The sequence below is a fragment of the Hemitrygon akajei genome, chromosome 16, assembly GCF_048418815.1.
Source record: "Hemitrygon akajei chromosome 16, sHemAka1.3, whole genome shotgun sequence".
Classification (NCBI taxonomy): Eukaryota; Metazoa; Chordata; class Chondrichthyes; order Myliobatiformes; family Dasyatidae; genus Hemitrygon; species Hemitrygon akajei.
In genome coordinates, this window is record NC_133139.1 from 46,291,569 (window position 1) to 46,319,317 (window position 27,749).

Sequence of the window (27,749 nt, forward strand, 5' to 3'; positions counted from 1 at the left end):
CAGCATCATTTCAAGGTGAGTCTGCTAATGCAAGCCATCTTTTTATTCCTTGTACAGACTGAGCAGCAGAGGACTGGAGGGGATGTGATAGAACGGCAGGGGAAGAGACAGGTTTTAGACATATTTCGTACTAAGGTCCAGATGGAACAGGGAACAAATTCCTTGGTTCCATTGCTTTGGGAAGTGTACAACTAGTTACTTATCAATAAGTCAATGAACTTTTGATCGTCCACATGTTTATGTTGTGGAACATACAGCACGGAAAGGCTTTTTGACCCAGCACATCTGTACCAACCATCAATTCCCACTTACTCTTGCCCCATTTTATTCTTCCTACATTCCCGTCGACTCACACCAAATTCTACCACTGGTGTACACAGGGGGCAATTTACAACTCCCATCTTGCACATCTTTGGGCTGAGGAAAACGCACATAATTGTAGGGTGAACGTGCGAACTTCTCATACACTGCACCTAAACTCAAGGGTCACTCTGGCTCAGTAGAGCTGTGGTGTAGTAATTACGCTAGCTGCATCACTGTGTAGTCTATTCTAATCAAAGGTACACTCCCTGCATCCCACCACGTCTACTGACAGTGTAAACTAATTCCATCTGCTTGCACCTGTTCCAAATGCCCCATAGAAGTTGCTATCATCTGTTTCTACCATCTCCTGGACAAAGCATTCCTGGCACCTACCAATCTATGTATTTAAAAAAATTGCTTTGCACATCTTTAAACTTTCCATCTAATGTTAAACCTATGCCCTTTAGTGTTTGATCTTTGCATCCTGGGCAAAGGGCTCAGCAGCACTGAATATCTACATACCTCTCAATGTTATACATTTTTATCAGGTTTCCCTCAGTCTTCAACACTTCAGAAAAACAATCCATGTTTTTTCCCCTTCTGATGCATTTAGAAATGGGACAATTTACTGCCTTTTCCTGGCCACCTGGAGAATGTTGCAGAGGGTTATTTCTGATGTACTTAGGATGAAGGTTTTCTAGGTTGGTCACTACACTAATACACTAATTAGTGCTACACTAATCAAGTCATGTGGAATGGGATAGAATATGGGCTGGAAGTGTTGCTGCTCCAGTCCTTCTTGGTGGTAGAGATTACAACAACCTTGGTTATTTACTGCAATTTGCTGTAATAGATTATCCTGCAGTTGAAGTCCATCAGTGAGAGTGGAGTGAAACCAATTGAAGTGGCAAGCAAATCTTCTCATCTTGGTGCTGTTGTCTGAAAGCAGTTGCACTATCCAGGGCTCCAGTCGTTATTCCATTACATTTCACTTGAAGCTTGTGAACTTTGGAAAGGATAAGATGGGTCAACATGTGTAGCCGTAACTATGGTTGGTTGCAGACTCTGGTCAATGGCAGGCATTGAAAATGTGAGCTTGCACAGGAAATTTGTTTACAACAGAAATTAAAGTAAGATACTATTGAAGTGTTAACTAGCCTCTGATCCCCTCAAGACTCCACCTTTTGGGGAGGAAGAATCCAGCTGGTTAATTGTTTCCTGTCAGAATAATCTTTCAGTTCCAGCATCATCAGTAAAAGGTTTTTGCACTTTATCTGGGAATTCTGTATCTATTTTTACCTGGGGTCCAGAACTCCATGTGTAACTGTACCAGATTTCACAGAAGTCTGACAAATGCTTTGGACTTCAGTGCGTGCCTTTAGAACTAAATCCTATTGCTTTGTTTTACTTTTGTCATGGCCTCACTAATAGATAATGTTTCCGTATCTAGTCATCAGTTAATTACACATTTTCAAGGAATATGTGGCTTCCTTGTTTTTCTTACTGTGTGTATAATCTCAGTTATCAAAATGAAAATCCTTACCCCAGTAGCACACCCCATCAGAAAGTTCTCGTTTTTTTCTGTACTTTTCCACTTTCCTTTTCAAAAGTAAACACAATTTGGTAATACTGTTAAATTTTGAAATAGTTTCCAAAATAATAAAGATGAGATATGAAAACAAGCTAACAAACAATATCAAAGTGGATAGTAAAAGCTTCTTCAAATATGTAAAAATCAAGAGAAGAGAGTGGATATAGGACTGCTAGAAAATGAGGCTGAAGAATAAATAATGGGGGACAAGTAGATGACAGATGACCCAAATGAGTATTTTGCACCAGTCTTCACTGTGGAAGCTACTAGCAATGTGCCCAGTGTTGAAGGGTGCGAGGGAAGTGAGGTGAGTGCAGTTACTATTACGAGGAAGAAGGTGCTCGAAAAGCTGAAAGACCCAAGGGTACGCAAGTTACCTGGTCCAGATGAACTGCATACTAGGGTTCTGAAAGAGGTAGCGGTAGAGATTTTGGAAGCATTAGCAATGATCTTTCTAAAATCATTGGACTCTGTCATGGTGCCAGAGGACTGGAAAATTGCAGATATCCCTCCTTTCTTAAAGAGTGGAGTAAGGCAGCAGAAAGGATATCATGGACTAGTTAGCCAGAACTCAGTGTTTGGAAAGATGTAGGTTTTTAATTGTTAAGGATGAGCTTATGGGGTACTTGGTGACACAGGACAAGATATGACAAAGTCAGCATGGTTTCCTTAAGGGAAAACCTTGTCTGACAAATCTTTTGGAATTCTTTGTAGAGATTACTCATTGGATAGTTAAAGGGGATGCAGGCTATGTTGTATATTTGGACTTTCAGAAGGCCTTTGACAAGAAGCCCATGGTATTACAGGAAAGTTACTAACAAGGTTAGAGCATCGTCTGATTGGTAGGAGGGAATAAAAGGATCCTTTTCTGATTGGTTGGCTGCCAGTATGTAGCAGTGTTCCACAGGGCTCGGTATTGAGAACACTTCTTTTTATGCTGCATATCAATGATGTTGATAATAGAATAGATTGCTTTGTTACCAAGTTTGCAGATGATATGAAGATTGGTGGAGGGGCAGGTAGGGTTGTGGGAACAGGTAAGCTGCAAAGGACTTGGATTAGGAGAATGGACAAGAGTGGCAAATGAAATACAATGTTGGAAAATGCATGATAATGCACTTTGGTAGTAGAAACAAATGTGCAGACTAGACAGGGAGAAAATCCAAAAATCTGAGATGCAAATGGACTTGGGAGTCCTTGTGCAGAACACCCTAACAGTTAACTTGCAGGTAGAGTCATTGGTGAGGAAGGCAAATGCAATGTTAGCATTAATTTCAAGGGGTCTTGAATACAAGAGCAGGGATGTGATGCTGAGAGTCTATAAGGAACTGGTGAGACCACACCAGTATTTGAGCAGTTTTGGGCTCCTCATCTAAGAAAAGATGTGTTGGCATTGGTAAGGGTTCAGAGCAGATTCACAAGGATAGTTCTAGGAATGAAAGGGTTATCATATGAGGAACATTTGACGGCCTGGGTCTGTACACACTGGAATTTAGGATGGAGGGGGTGATCTCATTGAAACCTTTTGAATGTTGAAAGGCCTAGACAGAATAGATGTGGAAAGAATATTTCCCATGGTGGGGGTATCTAGGACAAGAGAGCACAGCCTCAGGATGGAGGGGTGCCCATTTAAAACAGATACAGGGAAATTTCTTTAGTCAAGGGGTGGTGAATTTGTGGAACTTATTACCATGGGCAGCTGTGGAGGCCAGGTCATTGGGTGTATTCACGGCAGAGTTTGTTAGGACACAGCATCAAAAGTTACAGGAAGAAGGCTAGGAAGTGAAGCTGAGAAGGGGAAAAAAAAAGGACCAGCCAAGATTGAATGGTGAGACAGACAGACTTAATGATAAAACAACAAAGGAAAGTTCGTGGCGTTAGAGTGCATTCCATTGTATCATTTTAGGCTTCTCTCAATTGTTTTTCCAGTATTGGCATAGTTTACAGGGACCAGCATTTATTGTTCATTCTATCTATCCTCGAGTTCACGGTGAGATGCATCCTAGAAATGCTGCAGTCCTTCTGATAAAGCTATACTTATAGTGCTTTCGGAGATGGAGACCAGTGACAATATATTTCCAAATCAGGATGGTGTGCAACTTGACAGAAAACTAAAGGTGCTGTCCCTTTCTCTGTATTTGCCACTCTTGAACCCTATTGGTTGATTACAGGTTTAGCATAAAGGCATCATGGTGGGAGAAGGATCTGTATGCAGGGTGTTGCAGTTAAAGCAGGGACAATGCGATGTGACAAGGCCAGGAGAGATAGATTGCCCACAATGCTACAAGTCCAACTACTAGCCCCAACATGCAAATAATGCTTATAATTATTTCTACAGCTTAGCACATGAATGTCAGTGCATAAATAGCACATAGAATATTATGATTATTAAAACATTAGTTTATGCAAAGTTTGGTGCTCTGACCTCATGGGGAATGCTTGGAATGGGAAGCGCTCTGTTCCCAGTCACTGCCAAGTATTACTGTGGATACCCCAATGCAGGGATTTCTAGTTAGCTGAAATTAGTCTTCTTTTCTTTACAGCTTATTAATTTAAAGCAATTGATCTTGCTTTGAACATTATTTAAGCTGAGCTGAAGGACAGCTAGATATTAATCCAGAAACCATGCTTCCGAGGCATTTTTCAGTTTGCTAAGGCAAAAATGGAAAACATTGAGAGTGACTGGGGCGGAATGCTCAGGACCAATGCTTTCTATTAACAGTAACTCTACAAAACATCTACCTTTATCACAAATAGTGAACACAGACAACTCAGTGTAATGCCATTTCATTCGTTTCTTTAGGTTCTGCATAATGAAGTTCACCTTGTTTCTGGGCTTTGTAGTGGGGCCTATTCTGATTGTAGCCTCTGACTACACATTCAGATCAACTCTAGATGAAGAATGGAAGAACTGGAAACTACAGTACAATAAGCACTATGCAAAGGTAAAACAGAATTTCTCAGACTACACTCTGACAGTCTATGTCGGGAGGGGGATGGGGGAGGAGGGCAACCCACGTAGTCTCTTTCTAAACAGTTCATCAACGACCACCTTATTGAATTGTACGGCCCTCATTTCCCCATTCGCCACTGGTCTAACGTCCTGCTTTCCCATTGCTGCTGATTACTGCAGTGTCAGCCTGCCACACTGTCAAAACAAGCACTCCCAGCTACACTAATGAATCATAAAAATCCAAGCTGCATTATGAACGAACCTTGTTCTGTTCATGATGATCATCTCCTAAATGCCTTTACACACCATGCAACCCCAGTGGCATGATTAAAGGCAAGTTCTACCTGATAGTTGAAGGAGGGCTCACAGAAGGTGTTGCAGCTTAATCTGAAGCAGGCCTGCACTGGATCAGTTCAAAATATAAATAAACTGAGCTGCTGGCTGCCAGCAAGGGAATTAGATGGGTTTGGAATGAAGGAAAAAAGAATGAGAGGGAGTGACAAAATGTTCGAGGATTTGTGTTGGGAAAGGAGCGTGTTGGAGGAGAAGTGTATGGTGGTGAGAGGGAATGGAAGGGGTCATGCTAGTGGGCAGGTGGTGATGTGGAAGTAAGTGATTCTTGGTGGAAGAGAAGCTGACAACATTGAATTAATCATAAATGCTGTCGTTATGACTTCTGTGCAGAGCCGCAGATGAAGGATAGATTGCTGGAACTATCAAAGTACTTTCAAACGCATAACCAAAATCACAACTACAGCAGTCTGAACTTGTACTACAATGTTCAGATTTTAGGTGACTCTTGCCTATGCTGCAATTGGTCATCAACAATTCACATGACTGTGTTAAAAAGCAGGCTAATAAATGGCAGGACCTTGGCAGTGTTAATATACAGAGACACCTTTGTGTGCAAGCCCATTGTTACCAGTAAGTGGCAATATAGGTGGAAAAGGGAGGGAAAAGGGCATTTAGTGTGGTTGCCAAGGCACTGAGGACAAGATCTGGGATGTAACATTAAAACTGTACAAAACATTGATTTGTTTTTCGTATACAGTTCAGATTGACACACCACAAAGGATATGGTAAGTTTTCTCTGCACCACCCCTCCAACACAGAGTGACAAACACCCAGTGGCCACGCCATTAGGCACATCCTGTATCTAATAAAATGGCCATTGAGTGTATGTTTGAGATCTTCTGCAACTGTAATGCCTTCACTTCAAAGCTTTAACAAGTTGTGCATTCAGAGATGTTCTTCTGCACAATTCTGTTGTTACATGTGGTTATTTGAGCTACTGCCACCTTCAGTCAGCTTCAACCAATCTGGCCATTCTATGCTAATCTTTCTCATTAATAAGATGTTGTTGCCCACAGAATGCAACCCACTAGATTTTTTTTGGTGTTTGCACTTTTCTCAGTAAACTCAAGATTGTTGTGCACGAAAATCCCAGGAAACCAGTTTCCGAGATACTAAAGCACCCTGTATGGCACCAACAATCATTCCATGGTCAATGTCACTTTCCTCCCCATTCTAATGTCCGATCTGAACTACAACTGAACCTCATGACCATGTCTTCAGGCTTTTATGCATTGACTTGCTGCCACATGATGGGCGGATTACATTATTTGCATTAAAGAGCAGGTGTACCTAATAACATAGCCACTGAGTGCTAGAGCAGGTTGTGAAGGCAGATACCATTACAACTTTTAAAGGGTATTTGGACAGGTATTGGGAAAGGGTTAGAGGGATATAATCCAATACAATCAAATTGGATTAATGCAGATAGACAACTCAACAAGTCTGCTGAAATGGCCCAGGGCAGTACTGTATATCTCTGATGCTGCCATTGGTGAGTTTCAGTGTAAACATCCTAGCAGTGACCATTAGCCAGAAACTCAACAGTACCAGTCACATAAATACCATAATCACACGGGGATGGGTGCTCTGCAGTGAGTAACGCATGGGCTTTTCTCCGTCTACTACACAAAAATCACAATGTGTCTGGATGAGTACAGCTTCAACATTCACGCTGACATTGTCTTGGATAAAGCAGCCTATTTGATGGGGATCACACTGACTACACTCCACATTTGTTTTCTCTAACACAGTACACAGTGGCTTCAGTGTGTGGCATCTGAAAACAGGGACAGCATTTACTACTTCAACTACTCTGACAAGCACTTAGCAAGCCCCTGACACCCAGCACCATCATAAAGATTAAAGAAAGGAAATGCATGGGAACACTAGCACAACAGGTTTCCCTCCAGATCACACACCATGCTTACTTGCAAATGGTGTTTCTACTCCATCACAACACAACAGGGCCAAAATCATGAAACACACTGTAAACAGTGCAGTAGAAGCACCTTCACATGGACTGCAATGATTCAGAGAGGCAGCTTAGCCCAGGTTTTTTACCCCCCAATCAATTAGGATATTTAATGTCAGAGAAATGTATACAATATACATCTTGAAATTCTTTTTCTTCGCAAACATCCATGAAAACAGAGGAGTGCCCCAAAGATGGAATGACAGTTAAATCTTAGAACCCCAAACTCCCTCCAACTTGCCCCTCCCAAACACAAGCAGCAGCAAAGCAAGGACCCCCCACCCCACCAGCAAAAGAGCATCGGCAACCCCCACCGAGTACTCCAGCGTGCAGCAAAGCATCAATAAAGACACAGACTTGCAGTACCCCAAAGACTACTCGTTCACCCGGTATTTGACATACCACAGGCTCTCTCTCTAATAAGGGAAAATGAGGTATCCCCATTTGGGGCAATAAATGTTGCCCTCACCATTTGTGCCCACATCCTGAGAAATAAATAAATGAAGCACAGGACATCTATCATTTCTGGTAGCAATACCATTTTGTAGTTATCTCCCAGGTTACATGCATCATCAGTACCTGAGCCTGTGGCTTCAAATGTTATATCGTGACAGCGTGAATCCATCGAAAGAGTATGTAGGATGAAGGTAAGGCAGGTTGTGATTTATTCTTGAGTTTTCACCCCACGGCTGCTACAGCATCCACAATGGCCATTCCATTAATGACATCCTCTGTCTCCTCCTTTGAAATAATGTGAAGCTGTCTCGCTTGTCGCTCTCCTGGAAGCTTCTGGCGACTGGTTGCCCTCTTGTCTCTCAAGAGCAATGGAAAGGTATAAGCATGTGCAGTGAAAGCCTGTTGGATAATGTAGTTGTTTGGCTGGCATTCTGTACAGTTCTGCTGTTGAAGGTTGCATTAGCACCAAGACAGTGTACAAACAGTGGGGCAAATAATATTAGACAGGCAAGACATGATGGTAGTTCTTTGAGAAGAGACATGAGAATTTGGTCTATCGAGTTACTCAGTCCCCACTACATGTCATTCAAACATGCATTCAATGACATTGGTTGCACATTAAAATCTATTGAATAGTTTACAGCACTGAAAGCAACAGCCAATATCACATTACATTTTGAGTGTGTGTCTGCCCTCATGATCTGCAGAATCAGGCATCTCCTGCACCAAGCCTCCATATCAGATCATAATTCAACCTACCTTTTTCCCAGGTTCTGCCATTGTTGAAGATCTCCTGGATCAGCTTCAATTGTCGGTGGCCTCCTGGTATCTGTCACAGCCACCATGCTCCTCCCCTTTGAGGCCAGTTTCAAATGGCACTAGTGTTCACAAAATTAGTCTCCGAGGTGAGGTGGTAAGCCAATGAACAGCATTGTTTGCAATGGACAAAGTAGGAATATGTACTACATCCCTGTCGGGGACTTTTACAGGTAGCATCCAATTTTAGCCCTACCTCAAGTCAATGGCAGCTGAAACTATCAGATTTACCCCTTACCTTTGAATACAATTCTTCAAAACCCACTTAGCCAGCTTCCATTGTTCTACCTTCTTTGGACCATCTATGATTATGCTACCTGTATCCCAAGTCCACCTTTATGTTCAGGTATCATCCCAATGTTTGCTAGTGAAGCAAAGATCAGTTATGAATTTCTCAGCAATGATTTCTAACGTGTTCAAAGCAGAACTTCCACACATCTAATCATCTCCAGCCCTACACCCTTCTGAATTACAATGTTGCGATGTTTTAAACTAAAATGACAGTGACGTGGGATCCTGAGCAGTAAAGCAGTGGATGAGAAATCAGGTAATAATGCTGTAAGCAATTAGAGTTAGTTTAGTGGACAGGAGCACAGTAAAGGGAGAGGAGAAATCATTGGTTTGAAGGGCATTTATTTCATTACAACGGGCAAGGTGAATGAGTCTGAAGCATAGATTTGCTCTGGGGAATGGGATATCAGCCAAGACAGAAACATGGCTGAGGGAATGTTGGATTGGCAACTCACTGTTTCAGGAAACAGATGGTACAGTTATGACAGAGCTGCAGGTAACAAAGGAAGGAAAGTTGCTTTCTTGATTAAAGGAATTTAACAATGCTCCTTGGAGTGGATGTTCTGGGAGGATCCTCCAGTAATGTCATATTGGTAAAACTAAGAAACAAGGGATTATCACTCTGATTGACTACATTATAGTCAATTATATAACATTATAGGCTCCCCAGTAGTCATCAGGAATTGGAGGAGCACTTATGTAGAGATTGCAGCAAGTTCTACACATAATAGGTCAGTATGTGATAGATTCTAACTTTCCTAATATTTAATTGGCCAACCATAGAGTAACCGGCCTAGATGGAGTGGAATTGGTGAAATGTTTTCAAGAAAGCGTCCTTCCACAATATAAAGATATAGAGAGGATGTTAACACTGGACCGCCTCCTGCAAAATGAGAAGTACCAGAGGAATCTGTCAACAAGCCCTTTGGGTCCAGTGATGTTTTAAAATAGTTATGGAGAAGGAGAGATCTAGTTCATGTGTTAGGATCTGAACGGGGGCAGAGCAAATTTTAGAGCCATTAGCAAGATCTTTGCAGAGGCTGACTGAGTGTAGGGGAAAAAAGTGTCTGCTAAGAGGAAGGCTTTTAAAAAGTGTGATGACAAGAGCTCAGAGCCTTCATGTTCCTGTTAGCATGAAGGGCAAGTTGGCATATTTTGGGAACCCCAGTTGACAAGAGATATTGTGGCTTCTGTTAAGAACAACAAGAGGGTATTATATTACATGTAAACACAATTAGAAACTAGTGAATCTCTTAGCAACTACAAGTTGAGGAGTACACTTGAGAGAAATCAGGAAGACAAAAAGAGGATACGAGAGGCATTTGGCATACAAACTGAAGCAAACACATGAAATTCTACAGGAATATTATGTGTAAGGGAGAGAATAGGTCCCCATAACAATCAGCATGGCTGTCTTTGTATGGAAAAGGAAATGAGATTTTCAGTTAATTTTTTTTTCCAGTTTTACTGTGGATTAAACAATAAAAGCAAAGGAAATGGGGGAATGATCGGTGATGTCTTAGACCACATACGAGTTAACAGGAAGTATTGGAGGACTTAAAGTGCATTAAGATGGATAAATCCCAGGACCTCACCTGGTGCATCCTTGGACCTTGTGGGAAGCTAGAGAAGAAACTGCAGGTGCACAGAATTAAGGAGGTAACCAACAGGAGAGGTAGGGCAGCAGATGCTGCCTATATGGACTTCAGCAAGACATGACAGGTTGGTCTGGAAGATTTAGTTGTGTGTGATCTGGGGGGAGATGGCCAATTGGATTCATAATTGGCTTGGTGATGGTGATGGTCAAGGGTTATTTCTTGGACTAGATGCCTGTGTCTAGTGGTGTGCAACAGGAGTTGGTGCTGGGAGGTTTGTTTGAAATTTATATAAACAACTTGGATAGGAATGTAGAAAGCATAATCAATAAGTTTGGACTGATACTAAACTACCTGGCATTGTAGACAGTGTAGAAGTCTTTGAAAATGTGCAGATTCTGATCAGCTAGACATATGGCTGCGAAATGACAAATGGCTTTCCATTCAAATAAATGTGAGGGATTGCACTTTGGGAGACCAAGCCAGGGTGGGAATTACACAGTGAAGAGTAGTGTCAAGGAGTGCAAATGCACAGTTTACTGAAAACAGTTTCATGGGTAGATAGGGTGATGAGGAAAACATTTGGCATGCTGGCCTTCATTGGACGTTGCATTTCAGAGTTAGGAAGTCACTTTGCAGTTCATGCAAGACATTGGTGAGGTCACATTTGGAGTATTGTGTACAGTTTTGGTCACCCTTATAGGAAAGGCATTATTAAATCATCACTGCACTCTTTCTTGTTTATCAGGATGTTGCCTGAACTTGGGAGTCCAAGTTCAAACTAAAGATCACATAGACTAGGACCTTATTCTCTGGTAGGTAGGAGACTGAGTGGGAATCTGGTACAGTTATTAAATTCATGAAGGGCATAGAGTGAATGCGCATAATCATTTTCACAGGGAGGGGATGCAGAAAAATAAAGCGTATATGATTGAGATCAGAGGCGAGAAATTTGAAAGGGACATCATGGGCATCTTCATGGCAAAGGATGGTGCATATTTGGAAACAGCTGTCACGATAGAGGTTGAGGCAGGCACATTAACAAAATTTAAAGGCCAATTACATAATTATATAGATAGGAGACACTTAGAGGGCCATGGGCCAAGTACAAGCAGATGGGAGCAGCTCACTGGGCAAAACAGCTAGCATGGAGAAGTTGGGCTGAAGGCTGTGATTCTTAATCTATGACTATGACTCTTAATCTCAAAATCTACTCATTTATCAGTTGAAAGATGTATTTTCTGTACTATGCACTAAACTCTGGAAAGTTTTCAGAAGGTAATCCACCACCATCTCTTTTTTTAAAAAAAACTCTTGATCATCTGCTCTGATGTTTTTGTGCTGCTCAGCATTTTGTTTGAAGCTCATGTGCAGTAACTTGGGTGGTTCTGCTAGATCAAATGTGCTACACAAATGCTAGTAGTGTTGACCCTGAATGTGAAATGAGCCCCACCTCTCAGACTAACTGAGGCAATTTAAAAATCACTGTAAATTAATATTTCAGATTTTGTGTGCAATCTTTGAAAGATTTGTAAAATGATAATGTAGAAAGGTGCTACAGATTGATGTCATGATGTCTTTTTCAGGACGAAGAGATCAACAGGAGAATGATTTGGGAAAGTGCCATGAGCTACATTGAACAGCACAATCGAGAGTATAAAATGGGGAAGCACACATTTACTGTGGCAATGAACCAATTTGGAGATCTGGTGTGTACAATATCTAAAATATTTATCTATCAGATGCTAGTTATGAGGTGCTTTTACTGAATGAGCTCTTTACATTCACTGATATCATGTAACAAAGTCCAATCTCTCTTGCCAATCTCTGATTCTTTCATCTGACCCTTTAACATTATATTTCATTATTTCTGCTCACCAATGCAGCCACCATCATGATGAGCTGCTGCCGAGAGGCTAGTGTCACCTTTGTATTTGCTGCTGTGAAGTAAAGGAACACTTAACTTCTGGAAAAAAAGTATCTGAAAAAAAAACATGTGGTACCCTCTGATATTGTTGTCCAGTTAACATTCATATTTCATCTTTCCCATGGTTTTTAGTTGCCTTTTGTTGGTTTTTAAATGTTTCCCCAACTAACTCCCTACAAACCTTTGCTCTATTAGGTTAGCTTTGACTTCTCTTGTCAGCCACAGATGCGTAATCCGGCCTTTAGAATACTTCGGGATATATTTATCCCGTGCCTTCTGAATTGCTTCCAGGAACTCCAGCCATCACTGCTCTGCTGTCATCCCTGCTAATGTCCTCTTCCAATCAACTTTGGCCAGCTTCATTCTCGTGCTTTTGGAATTCCCTTGGCTCCACTGCAATACTGATACATTTGACTTTAAGTTCTCCCGCTCAAATTTCAGAGTGAATTCTATCATATTATGACCACTACTCCCCAAGGGTTCTTTCACCTTAAGTTCTCTAATCAAATCTAGTTCATTACAAAATACCCAATCCAGAATAGCTGATCTTCCTAGAGGGCTAAACCACCAGCTACTCTAAAAAGCTATCTTGCAGGTATTCTAAAAATTCTCTCTTGGGGTCCCGCATTAACCTGATTTTCCCAACCTACCTGCATATTCAAATCCCCCATTACTATTGATACATTACCCTTTAGACATGCCTTTTCTATCTCCCATTGCAATTTGTAGCCCACATCCTGGCTACTGTTTGGAGACCTGTATAAAACTTCCATCAGGGTCATTTTACCTTTGCAGTTCATTATATCTTCCAATCTTATGTCACCTCTTTTGAAGGATTTGATTTCATTTTTTAAAATCAGACCCACACCACGCTCTCTGCCTACCTGGCTCTCCTTTCAATACAATGTCTATCTTTGGATATCAGGGTTGCAACTATAATCTTCTTTCAGCCACAACTCAGCGATGCCCACAACGTTACACCTGCCAGTCTAACTGCGCTAAGAGATCGCCTTCCTTATTCTGTATTCTGCGTGCATTGAAATATAACACCTTCAGTTCTTTAATTTCCTCTTGTGTTTTCGGTTTGCCTTTTGCACATTGATTCTTTGTCCTATTGGTATTCCATCGCTTCTGTTCTGTTTCTTGGATTTACTGAATATGCCCACAAGAAAAAGAATCTTTTGGATATGGTGACATATATATACTTCAATAATTAATTTACTTAGAATTTTGAACTGCACCCTGGAGTTTCATTCTGTTTCTCTTTCCATAGATGCCATCTGTCCTTTCCCATATTTTCTCTGTTTCTGATCTTTGTGCAACTCCTTTGCTTTATTGCACTGATTTACAATCAGAACTAGGACTGCTGCTGGAAATTCTGCTTTCATTCCAGGGACAGTGAAGAGAAATATACACCTCAACTGCAGTCCAGCTGGCAATTGATTTACACTGGCTGGTAATGAAAGCTGAAACTCACTTGATCAAAGATGCTCAGTTCTGCCCTAGAAAACTTAGCATCTCGGAGTAACAGCTTTTACTCGTTTCCCCCACTGGTTAGTGTTCTGTGAGGTTATATTCACAATGCAAGATGGCTTCTGCATTCACAAAAGAAGGTGGCTTCCCATTAACATAGTTGCATGAAAAATAATGGTTCCAATTGTACAATGAGTATTGCGCAATGGCCTTGGTCATTTTTAACTGAAACCAACCTCCCTTTATATCAGATTCTGAAAAAAGATGACTTACAAAAAACAAAGAATTAATGTAAAAAAATTACATTAAGACATTTGTCAATTGAAAAAAAAAGCCATTGTTAATAAGGATGGACTTCTGATGGGAATTATATGCACTTTTTCCATGGATTGCCTCATTCAGGTCAATAATTGTCATGCCCAAGAATCATTTCCAGCTGGATCCACATCTATTTTGGTTGAAACTGCAATGGTCTCTGTTCCCTCGCAGAACAAAAAAAAAAATGCTGTAGGCTAAAAGTGAGCATTCTTTAAAAGGCTAGATACATCCTTTCAATCACAGACAGAGTGTTGGACAGCTCTCCACATAACAAATCTCACACAGGCTCACCAACCCAGCATCCCAAGCAGCACTACTTTCTAACCCAATTTCAAGGGTGATCCTTGAAATCAGTGGAGAGAAATGAAGAAATTATACTGAAGCAGAAATTGTACCAGGTCCACCATATCAGAAACAACTAAAAGGTTGGAGAAAGAAACACAAAGCAGGAGGAGGCACTCTGCAGAAATGTGCCAGGGAGGAGGCAGTAAGGGCAGGAGTGTCCCCTATGAATGTGCCAGGGAGGAGGCAGTAAGGGCAGGAGTGTCCCCTATGAATGGCTGCACTTGGGAAGCTTCCAGCTCTGGCTCAATGCCCTTTGTAGATGCAAATGCTGAGGTCACACCAACAATGAAAAATTCCATTCTTTTGTTACTGGGGCTATTCTTGAAAACCGCGTGGCAGCAATGAGCAACAGTGTTTCATCAGAGGTAGCCCCTGAGGGATCTGAGGCGGGATTTCTGAGTCTAAACCCAGACTTTACTGCAAGAACAGGTACAGCTTAGTTACCTGTTAAATCTCAAGTAGCTACTTTGCTGTCAATGTCTAGATAAGGGTCACCCTCTCAGAAACTTTGCCTCAGGATCCCTGCAGGCTGATCCTTTTGAGGTAAGCTACATCATGCCTTAAAGGTGCTGACAGCTACTTATAAGGGTTAAGATTAGTCTACTGAGAAATATTTCTGATAAATGTTCACAGATGGGGATGGCATTTGACTGTGGTGTAAATCTTTTAAAAGTGCAGGCATATGCAAAGGGCTCACATCCTATAGTCTCCTCCATGGCGACTTCTTGCCACAAGTGCTCTTTGTACAAAGAACCCATACAAACAGTTCTTCATTAGAATGGGTTGGTTCCTCACCCCACCTCCCCCAGACAACTCTGCCCATGTTTATGGTTTGCCAGTACTCCCCAGCAGTGGTTTAAGTACAACTGTACTGTAGAATAGCAGCTTCATAATTCCAGAAAGATAGTAATCATGTAACTACTAAGGCAGTAGTACAGGCAGGTTCTGGATTTCTTTAATGCAGACAGTCCAACAAGGTAGTTTACAATTATAACAAATTTTATTGAGAAACAGAAGTTTTGTTAAAAACATGGAGAGGCAAGTCAGATTTCACATAAAATAGAGCTCCTGATTTATCATCAGACTGAATAAAGTTCAATAAAGTGTGTTAGGTAAAGTTACTACACCGGTATAATAAAGAGCATCAGTGCCTCAGGTTCACATGGAGATTTAAGACTAGCCATACAAATACCATAAACTCAAGCTAAGCAAAAGCTATTAAATGGAAGGCTAAAGCAGTGACTCACACAAAGACCTACCCCATCCTGCAATGTAGAAAAGGAGCTGCACAGGTAACACACTTCACACAGGCGCACACGGTCACTAAAATAAATTAACCAAAAGGATCAGCAAAGCTGCCACTTACCTACCCTTAAGGCCTAGGCAATGACCCAAGTATATACGGGGGTACACACCTGGGGAGGAAGGTCCCACGCTATTTTCCCTCCTGCCAGAAACAATGGGCACAATTCTCTGTTCCACATGGAACAAGCACTAGCAATTGTGCTTGTCTGAAAAACCAGATTTCAGATACAGAGTAAGCAAGAACATCCTCTCTGCTAAAGGTGCTCAATATTATCATCTCTCCTGATACTGTAAAATCAATGCTAGTGTATTGTAACCACAGGAGGTTTCATACCTTCTTCCTGCATGTCGATGATACCTTCAAAGGGCACTCCTCAAAAAGGACCCTCATCATTCAGGGCACGCCCTCTTCTCATTGCTGACATTCTGGGAGGACATGCAAGAGACTAAGGATCTACACTCAACATTTAGGGAATGGCTTCTTACCCTTCGCCATCAGATTTCTGAACTGCCCATGACACTGTACCATTATTCATCCTTTGCATTATCTACCTATTTTTGCATTATTGACTTATTTTTATAATTTATAGTCATTCTTATTTTTTGCACTATACTGCTGCCACAAAACAAAAAAATCACAGCATATTAGAGTGATAATATACTTGATTCTGATTTGCCTTGGACTGTCACTGCATTAATGTATGTCCCTGTAAATGTAGGCCTCATATGGAGCCAGTGATCATTAATGGAGAATGTGTGGAGCAGGTTAAGACCTACAAGTATCTGGGAGTACAGTTAGACGAGAAGCTAGACTGGACTGCCAACACAGATGCCTTGTGCAGGAAGGCACAGAGTCGACTGTACTTCCTTAGAAGGTTGGCGTCATTCAATGTCTGCAGTGAGATGCTGAAGATGTTCTATAGGTCAGTTGTGGAGAGCGCCCTCTTCTTTGTGGTGGCGTGTTGGGGAGGCAGCATTAAGAAGAGGGACGCCTCACGTCTTAATAAGCTGGTAAGGAAGGCGGGCTCTGTCGTAGGCAAAGTACTGGAGAGTATAACATCGGTAGCAGAGCGAAGGGCGCTGAGTAGGCTACGGTCAATTATGGAAAACCCTGAACATCCTCTACATAGCACCATCCAGAGACAGAGAAGCAGTTTCAGCGACAGGTTGCTATCGATGCAATGCTCCTCAGACAGGATGAAGAGATCAATACTCCCCAATGCCATTCGGCTTTACAATTCAACCGCCAGGAGTAAGATATGTTAAAGTGCCGGGGTTAGGACTCAATGTATTTAAGTAAACTACTTAAGAACTTTTTAAAAGCTATTAGTAATGCTTTTTGAGAGAGTGATTTAGATGCATATCATATTTTTACTGAGTTAAGTATTGTATGTAATTAGTTTTGCTACAATAAGTGTATGGGACATTGGAAAAAAAATGTTGAATTTCCCCATGGGGATGAATAAAGTATCTATCTATCTATCTATCTATCTATCTATCATGTCTTTCTAGACCAATAAAGAGTTCAATAAACTCATGAATGGTTTCCTCAGAAGTAAAGCTGAAAACTCAACAGAGGAAGAAGTTGAAGAATCCCATGAGCTTGATGATGATGATAGTGAAGCTGTTTCCGAACATCCAAGCAGTGTTGACTGGAGGAAAAAGGGTCTGGTTACAGATGTCAAGAACCAGGTAAGAAATCCAGTGGTAATAGTGATGTGCGATTGAGATCGTTTAAAAACCATTGAAGATAAGTCTTAAATTTGACTGAAAGTGCTGCCCATTTGCACAATTATGCTGCTGCTGTCTGTGGAGTTCAGCCATACACACAATTCATGCCAAATCCTGCACATTCAATATGTAATATAGTGTTATATGCAGTACATACTATCCCTCAATCTCCAAAATACAGTTCATACTATCCCTTACTCTCTAAAATACAGTTCACACTATCCCTTACTCTCCAAAATACAGTTCATACTAACCCTTGCTCTCCAAAATACAAATCATACTATCCCTTACTCTCTAAAATACAGTTCACACTATCCCTTACTCTCCAAAATACAGTTCATACTAACCCTTACTCTCCAAAATACAGTTCACAGTATCCCTTACTCTCCAAAATACAGTTCATACTATCCCTTACTCTCCAAAATACAGTTCATACTAACCCTTACTCTCCAAAATACAGTTCATAATAACCCTTACTCTCCAAAATACAATTCATACTAACCCCTACTCTCTAAAATACATTTCACACTATCCCTTACTCTCCAAAATCCTGTACACAATATCCTTACTCTGAAAAATACAGTTCTACTGAAATCAAAGAAGCAGAGTGTTAGAAGTGGACTACGACATACATAAGTTGTTTATGTTGATCGTAATTTTGAATGTGTGATTATGTCAATTTATGTTAATATATGTTTGACGACTTCTCCTGTGCTGCTGCTTCAAAAAGCAATTTTTCATGGAGTTCATGCCGTGTTTGTGTATGACAACAATAGATTTAAACTTGAACGTTACATTATAAACTTGGTGCATGTGACTTGCGATGAATTTCATTGCTGTTGACTGCTTTAGAGACATCCTTGGCAATTCAATTCTAAATATGCTCTTTTCTTTTACTGGGCACTTCAGATTTCAATATGCAATATATATTGCATGTAGAATTAAAACAAAGTAAATTGATCTTGAGATGAAGCCTGCCTAAACACTCATTAACAATGCTATGAGGTAGAATTTTGACATGTCCAATATCTGGATCTGTTCATGTATCTCCTGTATCTTCTCCATTGTTACCTGAAACGCCCAACATAAATAATGTTCAGTATTACTTACCCATGCTCCCTCTGCATAAGGGTACATTTCAGTTGGTGGCAACAGTAGTAAACGAGGGAATGTTTTTGGATTTCATCGAGCCACAGGTTCCTGCAACACAGAAGCAGGCTCTTCAGTCCACAATATTCATTGTATCTATCTACGCTATTTCCATTTACCTACATCAGTCTATAGCCTTATGTACCTTGGTGAATCAAGTAGTTGTCCTACTGTTTCTTAAATGTTCTGACAGTACTTGACTCCTCTCTCTCTTCAGCCAGTGTGTTGCAGACCCCAACCACCTTCTGGGTGAAAACAAATTCTCCCTCAAATTCCTTCTTAAACCTAAATCTGTTGGTCAAGCACACACCCACCATGGGAAAAGATTTCTAGTATTTACCCTATCTATCCCCGTCACAATATGTTTATACCTCTGTCAGGTTGCCCTTCAGCCTCCTTGTTTGCTTAACGGTAAAAGAGACTTGTTTTGTTGCTGTATCCTTGTCCTGTAATGTGCCTTCCAGAGCAACATAAAGCTGTCCTCTTACTCTTTGCCACAGCCCCAATAAAATCAACCATCTCATGTCATCTTCACCACCTGATCCCCTGTGCTGCCACTTCCAGTGACTTCCGAGCTCCATCTGTTTATCAGCACTCTCTTGTGCTCTACCATTATTGTACATATCCTACTCTTAATTATCTTTCCAAAGTGTACTGCCTCTCATCATTGCAGGACAAATTCCATTCACCTTTGCTCCACCCAACTTCCTAACTATCTATATCACCATCCTTGCTGTCTACATCATCTGCAAATGTACTGATCAAAACTCGTACATTCACATCCATGTTGTTAATGTAGGATCTCAGCACCAATCCATATGGTACACCTCTGGTCACAGACTTCCAATCAGAAAAGCAACCTTCCACCATCACCTTGAGTAGCATTTAACGCAATGCTTTACAATACCAGCTCTGTAACAGAGGCCCAGGTTCAATCCTGACCTTGGGTGCTGTCTGTGTGGAGTTTGCACTTTCACTCTGTGACCACAGGTTTGTAGATTAATTTGCCCTGGTGCAGAGGTGAATGGTAGAATCAGGGAGAATTAAAATTGAGATTTATGTAGGATTAAGAGAGGGCAGCCTCGGGAGAGACGAAGGGTATGGGAGTAAACCCAGAGCAAGTCCCCAGTGGAGCCCCTAAGGCAGCTAGACGTATTTGAACATCCTTCTGGCAGCTCCTGCAGCCAAGCTGGTGCCAAACGTATTGCTGCATAAGCTTCCCTTTGGACTACACTGGTGAGGCCGAGAGGGGGATCTTGACGACTGGGCATCTCAGGGTCTTCATACCTTTAGCCCAGGCTTCTGATGATGATGATTATCGCCCACTGTCTTTCAAGACGGATGGATGCCAACCAACAATGTAAATGAGTGGTTGATGGTTTGTGCAGACTTAAAGATTTGTTTATGTATGTTTCTATAACTATCAATTTTGTACTGTGCATGATGGAATATTTTCTAAAACTCCAAGCATTAAATGTAATTGCAGATTTAGCATGTTGATAGTGCACTTTTTACATTAATTGCGGTACTTGTTCACAGAGGTGATTGCCATCTGCTGCATCAATCATCTTTCAGCCCTAGAGATCAAGGGTAGAAGAACTATTTCCACAACTCTGATACTCAAACTCTCAGGATTACATGCTCATATACACTTCAGTTTCTCCAATGTAGAACTGTACACCACCTCAGAAAAGATGAAAATGATTGATGTGATGTGAATTTTGGATTGTTTTCAGTGTGACTGTGTTTCTGATTATCAGGGACAATGTGGCTCCTGCTGGGCCTTCAGTGCAACTGGAGCCCTCGAGGGGCAGTGGGCAAAAAAAAAGAAGCAACTTATCTCCCTGAGTGAACAGAACTTGCTGGATTGTGACACTGGTTCTTACGGATGTAGAGGCGGGTATATGGATAGTGCCTACAATGCTATAATTAAACTTGGTGGCATAGAGTCGGAAAATACTTACCCCTACACTGGATATGTAAGTCTTTTTCAACATGGATTTATTTTACTCGGGTTCATTCACGGTGTTAAATGGTAAAACATATGTCCAAATGATATGTCCTCTCTGTTCAGATACATTACTTAGTGGAGGAGATGAGAACATTTTGACTTTATGTATTTAATCATGGTCATGCAGATGTCCCTGCCAATGTTGGCATTTATTACCTTTCTCTAATTGCCCCTCAACTGACAAGGCAGATGTGAATCAATTACAGTGGTGATTTGAAGTCACATACTACCTTTGCCAGGTACGGATGGGGAATTTCCTTTCCTTAAGAATGTTGGAGCCAGCTGTATTTTTACAGTAGGTCCATAAGTTCATGACTATTGAACTGAAAGTAGATATTTTTTAAAGTTGCATATTGATTTAATTATTTGAGAAGTTCCCAAACAATTACAGCTCAGGTCTCTGAATCAACAGTCCAGTCCCTTGGCTGTTTGTTCAAGAATATAACCACCTTACTACCACATCCCTTACTCTGTGATGCTGACTGTTGGTGCATCACTCACTTGAGTCAACACATTGAACATGCCGAGTATGACTGATGAATTTACATGTACCAGCCATCACATCCTTAGGATGTGGAAGAGAACTAGAAAAACCACGATTATTTCAGGAGGTCACGGAGAGAATGTGCAAACTCCGTACAGACAACACTAGAAGTCAGGGCAGAACCCAGGGTGCTGAAGCAGCACTAAATGCTGTGCTACTGTTTACATAAATTTGCAGTGAATCTGATACAAAAGACGTAAATATTTGAATCAAAGGGTTACAGTTAATCTGTACAGTATTTTGTAGAGTACCTTATTATAAGCATAGTTATTTGTTAAGAAAGAGATGCATGTCTTAGCAATGAAAAATAAGCTATTACTTGACAAGTTCAATGTTTTATATATTAGGTTTAAATCAGCAATAATGATTAGAAGTGTTCTCAGGTAAATATTTATACCATTGATCGTTAACACTGATGCTGTTTCTACAGTAGTACACCTCCTGCTATTGAAGTCACTCAGAGAATTAGAGTTATGTGCTATCCTGATTGGTACACCACAAACATCTCCTGACTCTTTTACCAATACCGTGTAGCTTCAGCTTCATTAAAATTGCCTCTTCAGCAATTCTACACACTCATCTTTGAATTCTTTACCCACAATATATATGTTTTTATCCAATATAATATATAAACATAAAAACATAGAAAACCTACAGCACAATACAGGCCTTTCGGCCCACAAAGCTGTGCCGAACATGTCCTTACCTTAAAAATTACTAGGCTTACCCATAGCCCTCTATTTTTCTAAACTCATGTACCTATCTAAAAGTCTCTTAAAATACCTTATTGTATCCGCCTCCACCACCTTTGCTAAGGTGCCCTAACTTTTAATATCTGTAATGGCCTTGATATCTGATATGTAGTGAAAATTTAAAAAATGTAGATGCTGGAAATTTGAAATATCAGCTGAAAATGCTTAAAAAACTTAGCAGGTCAGGCAGCATCTGAGGAAAGGAAAACAGAGTTAACATTTCAGACCAAAGATGAACTTGTTTACTGTTTCCATAGCAACTCCCTGAGCTGCTTGGAGTTTCCAGCTTTTTCTGTGTCGTGAAACTTGTCTTGCTCTCCATTGTGTGGGTGGTTTCATGGAGGCAAACTGAGATCACAGCTAAAAGACAAACTTTGAGATCAGTGTGTTACCTGACATGGCTTTCTCTCCAAATTTGTCTTTTGATCTGCCAAAGGAGGAACTGAATAAGCAAGTCCCTATTGATGTAAAACCTGCATCTGTTGATTGTGCTCCTCTTTGCCCTGAATCCACCCTGTGATTCTGAATTACACCAATGACAGCATTGGTAGAACCTGAGCAACATATTGGCCAATATATTTTATATAAAGAGAACTTTCAATATTTACGTTGTCACTACCTCCTCCCATAGATGTTGTCTGTACTGCTGAGTTCTGCCAGCATTTTGTGTTTTTTTTCAATATTTATCCTGTTCTGAAGTTTCACTTTTCAACTTAATGTGCTAGAAATAGTTGTGGCATCAATTTTTAAAATGCTACACCAGACTGAAGGTTAAAATTCTTTGCATCCATATCACTGGCACTTTGAAAAGCATGATATAGTACTAATGAACTTCAAATTTTAATGGTTAATTTATCATTAGCAAGGAGTCTGCAGATTTCAGGAAAACAATGTTGTTGCCAAGATCAGAAAATATCGCAATTTTAAAGTCGATGAAGTACGTTTAGCAAAAAAGGTGGCAAAACTTGGACCCCTTTGTGTTGCCATTGATGCTTCCTGCCACTCTTTCCAGTATTACAGTCAAGGTAAGAAATTATCCATACCATGCATATTAATAATCCTACATTTGCACCCAGTTCCTCTCTCAATGTATATATCATTAGTAATTGGTGTTGAATATTTACAATGTTAATTACATCAACCATACATTTCCAAGAAGTTTTACCATTCCCCCACCCCCACCCCACCCCCCACAGCATATGCATTCTGGTGCTGTTGAAAACTGCCTGTCCATTACAGCATTCACATTTTTCAACATCTCTTTTTGGTGTTGGCACTTCTCTTGCTCTCCCTGAAAGGTAAATAAACCAGCCCTTTTCATCTTAACTATCCATTGCTATCACACTGCAAGACAGAACTCACACGCCAATAAACAGTTGAATTCATCCTGCCATTCGATTCAAAACTTACAACCTAGAAAGCTTTCCTATAATTTTCTGTATTCCTGTGTTGTAAAGCATAAACTTAAGCTAAAATGATTAGAATCTTCATTGAATAGAATTACCATCTACACTACTGCAGCAAACTTCAAGATAGAAGTCACAGACACAAACTGGTGAAATACCATTATATAAGGAAACAGAGTTCATTTAAAAAATGGTATATGTCTTGATTCCATCCTATCCTCCTGCGACCCTGTAGTAGAACATTATGAGTGATGAAACATTGATGCATGAGAGCAAGTTCAGTCTTCCTGCGGCTTTTAAAATTATTACTTGTCCTTTGAGATAAGATCAATGTCAGATGTTTCATCTTTTTGTAAGTACAGTATATTGAGCAAAAAGCAATAGATGACTTTATTTATCACAATTCTATTAGACTTAATTATTCACAAGTTATACAAAATGTTCTTACAAAATTGTACTTAGAATTGGAAAAATACTTGATTGACATGTGTATTTCCCAAAATGAATCCAAACAGAAAAGCGAAGAATAAATACATTGTTCAGTAATAAAGCCAGTGATACTTCTATATTCAGAATTATAAAGTACATTACAGAAATCATTTTGCAAAGAATCCATAAAAATGTTTTCATCAAATTGGATTCATTAAAGCCAGCTTACTGGCTGCACCACCCTGCTATCTTTTCCATTCTTTTTCTTTACTTTTGTCAAACCCCAGAAGTAACTTAGAAAATTTGACAAACTTTACATTCATATGGAAATTGATGTTGCCTGCACACAATGCTCCTTGTAGTTTGTAATGACCAGTGTGCACAAAAATCTTGCACTGTGCAATTTTTTGCCCAGTAACAACAACATGTGCACACTGAATAATTTCTTCCGTAAAAATGGCATAAATTATCCATTTCAAAAATCTGCAAACAAATCAACGCAAACTCCCTGTTGTCAACACTGTCCACATCAGAAACTGGAAAAGGGAATGTGATTGTGTACGATCATGAAATATACTTAACATACTAACGAGGTAGAGGGTGACAACCCTTTGTGTGCAGTTTAAATTCTTTTTTTTGCAAAAGATGCGCATGTGCACTTACCTTAGACAGAAACTGGCTGCACAGGAAAAGGTTCCCTGTGGACAGACTGAGGACTATGGAGGTAGAATGCTGAGGGAAGACTGGATGACACTGTTACAAGATAAGAAATTTACTTTGGAATTTCTCAATATAAAAGTGAACATTAAGATCTATAATAAAAACACAGACAAATGTGAGAAAAATATGACAAACAGAAGTAAACAGATTGTAAAGTGATAATTCAATGACAAGATAACAGAATAAATTTCTGTGCAACACAAGGCCAATCACCTTTTACAATTATATGTTTAAATAAATGTTTCCTTTCAGGTGTCTACTATGAACCAAATTGCAATCAATATGGTGTAAATCATGCAGTGCTGTTGATCGGATATGGCACAGAGGAGAATGGACAATATTGGCTTGTTAAAAACAGGTATGTACCATTACAAACTGAATGACAGAAGATGACCTCAGGAAGAGCAGTGGCAAAAGCTGTGTTTGATCTGAGTGTTGATACATTAGGGAAACTACTACCATCCTAGGGGCATCAGGGAAAAGATTCAAAAGACTGATATCAGAAGAAAGAAATATGTTTATCGGGGAAGCTGCCAAAGATGAGATTCTTCTACATAGCAAGCAGAAATCTAGGGTGTCCTGAAAGTAATTTTTAAAATGTAAATAGGGCAGAATGGAAATGACCAAATCTAAACGATTGTACTATTGTATTTTTACTTACGCATCCAATGGGGAATTCAAAGGAACTGTTTAAATCTAAAGTATGGAAAGAATGCAATGTGTATGGCCACTAGGAATTCACCAGAGTAGTCAAGGAGAGGATTATATAAATGCGAGGACAAAAGTACTGAAAAGATACGTTTTAAGAGAATAGTCTCTTTTAGAACATCAACATTACACAAATTGGTTGGTAAAAATGTGACCATTCCAAAGAATATGTTCTCATAGATGTGGAGAGTCAATGACAAAGTTGGATGGGATTGACTAGATGTCCATTTCCCATACCTGTACTCTTACACTTCTCCCAGCACTCAGCACCAGATCAGTTCCCTTTCATCCTCACCATCTACCCCATTGGTCTTCACGTTCATTGGATCATTATCTTGACTTCCAACAACACCAGCATCTCTCCTCTATTTTAGTTTCTCCATTCCAAAGGGATGCTTCACTTTTCCATCTGTACCACACTGTAGCCTCTTTCCCACAACAGAAGATACTATGATTTACTTGTATCTCCTCTCACCTTCCAAATTCCCAAACATGCATACTTTGTGAGGCAGTGAATGACTTGTATTTCTTTCAATTTAGCATACCATATTTACTGCTTATTACAATGGTTTTGTTTACTTGGTAAGATAAAATGAAGATGGAATAATGTAATGGAAAACACCTGTAATCAGGTCACAAGGGTGATCCTGAACTTCACTTGTTTGTCACTTTGTCATTTCACTCTCACTGGGACCTCTCAATCCTTGACCATCAGCATTGTTCCAGTGGAGCTCCATGTAAACTCAATGAACAATATCTTATCTTCTAACCATGTATATTGTAGTGTCCCAACTCATCAATTTCAGATAACAGCATTTACTGGACTTTTACTTCCAGCTTTCTGCAGTACTTTGATAATTTCAGATAATTATTCAGAATCTACACCTCCTTAGGCAATCACCCCTCTTATCTACTGTTTTGTTTATTTCCACACTATCAGAATCTTCCCTCTAATTCTATCCTTGTTTTCAACTTTGTCAGCACCTTATTACTTGTTTTATCACTAACCTTTCCAGCAATTCTGATAATCAGTTACAATCTGTAGAGATAGCTCGTTTTCCCTCTCCATAGATACTGCCTGACCAGGATCCTCTATCCTGACTGTGCTGCCAATCATGGATAGGAATGGTTGAGCCAGTCCTTTGCTGGCTGAAGTGCCTACCTAAACTAGTCTGATTTTCCTGTGTTTGCTCCACATCTCCCTAAACCTTTCTTATCCATGTACATATTCCAGATACATTTTAATTGCACCCACCTCTACCTCATCATCTGGTAGCTTGTTTAAAATTTCCACCACTCTCTGTGTGAAAAGATTGCTCTGTAAGTTCCGCTTAACTCCCCCCTCATTTTAAACTTACGCCTTGTAGTTTTATTCTTCCCCCATCCCAGGGAAAAAAGGGCTGTGACCATTCATAATATTTATGTTCCTCATGATAATATAAACATCTATAAGGTTATCCCTGAGGCTCCTCCAGAGGCCCCAGTCAGCGCTCCTTATAACTCAAGCTATAGTCTTTGTAACATGCTTGTGAATCTTTTCTGCATCTTTTCCAACTTAATAATATATTTCCTACAGCTATGAAACCAAAACTGCACAAAATACTCTAGATGGTCTCTGCAATGTGTTTTTACAATTGTAATATGATGCTCCGATCTTTATACTCAAGTAACATCATGTCCCAATTTGTGTACTTAGAGATGACATCCCAACTCTTGTACTCCGGTGCTCTTTTTAAACTTGCCTCTGCTTTAAATTATGGGCAAATAGGAGGAAAAATTCTTGATGATAATAGGCCATTGATCCATCAGGCTAGTCCCATCCTGATAATGAAGCAGAACAAGTTCAGCATTATTTCTTCTTCATTAAAACTGTCTCCTGCATGAATGTGGGTAAAAAATGTCTTCAGGTAACATCTGGTTTCCAACACTTCACATTCCCACCCAACTTTGATCTAAAAGCTTGTGTTAAATCCATGCACATCCCATTGGCTATTAATTTATGTCAGAGGTCAAGCAGAACGTTTTGACCCTTAACCTAACTGTAAGTTTTAAAAAAGCATTATTGCAACATCCTGCTCAGCTATCTAACTCAAATATCCTATGTGTATTGTCATTATTTGAAAGAACATAATCAGATCCAATCAAAATCCTTCTCTGCAGTGTATCGAATCCCAGTTCTTCCAGGTTAATACTTTAACAGAATTGTGAAATTAACACCTTTTCATCTCTTATTTTGCAGCTGGGGAACAGCATGGGGTGACAACGGTTACATCAAAATGTCAAGGAACCAAAATAATAATTGTGGCATAATCGATTATGTTGTATTTCCAGTCGTGTGAGCGCTCCAACAGTCAGCCAGGGCTTCAGAATTTGTACTGAAGAATTGTAGAAACTTCTGCTGTTGCTAATCAGTCTAAAAGAAATGAAAATAGATGGTCAGAGAAATAACTGCAGCTTCTGCATTTTTGTCAGTGTGGCATTAAAGGTGAATTACTTGTATGTTGCTAATTGCAATTTTGAATGACAATGTTATACCAGTTTTGTCAAGGAATAGGTTGTAATGCTCAGTAATTAATAAAAGCTGTTGGCAATCACTTCAA

The 27,749-nt window shown here is 40.1% G+C and overlaps 1 protein-coding gene across 2 annotated transcripts; it reads left to right on the forward strand.

Moving 5' to 3' along the window:
• On the forward strand, positions 1–27,749 carry LOC140740011 (cathepsin K-like). Of its 2 annotated transcripts, none has more exons than XM_073068790.1 (8): positions 1–15; positions 4,698–4,839; positions 11,918–12,040; positions 17,212–17,391; positions 20,340–20,558; positions 22,749–22,911; positions 24,694–24,799; positions 27,389–27,749. In XM_073068790.1, exons 2-8 carry the CDS (start codon positions 4,708–4,710, stop codon positions 27,486–27,488), a joined length of 1,023 nt encoding a protein of 340 aa, XP_072924891.1. In that variant the 5' UTR covers positions 1–15; positions 4,698–4,707; the 3' UTR covers positions 27,489–27,749. The 2 variants fall into 2 exon arrangements, with proteins under 2 accessions (XP_072924891.1, XP_072924890.1); XM_073068789.1 differs by lacking the exon at positions 1–15 and adding an exon at positions 1,377–1,393.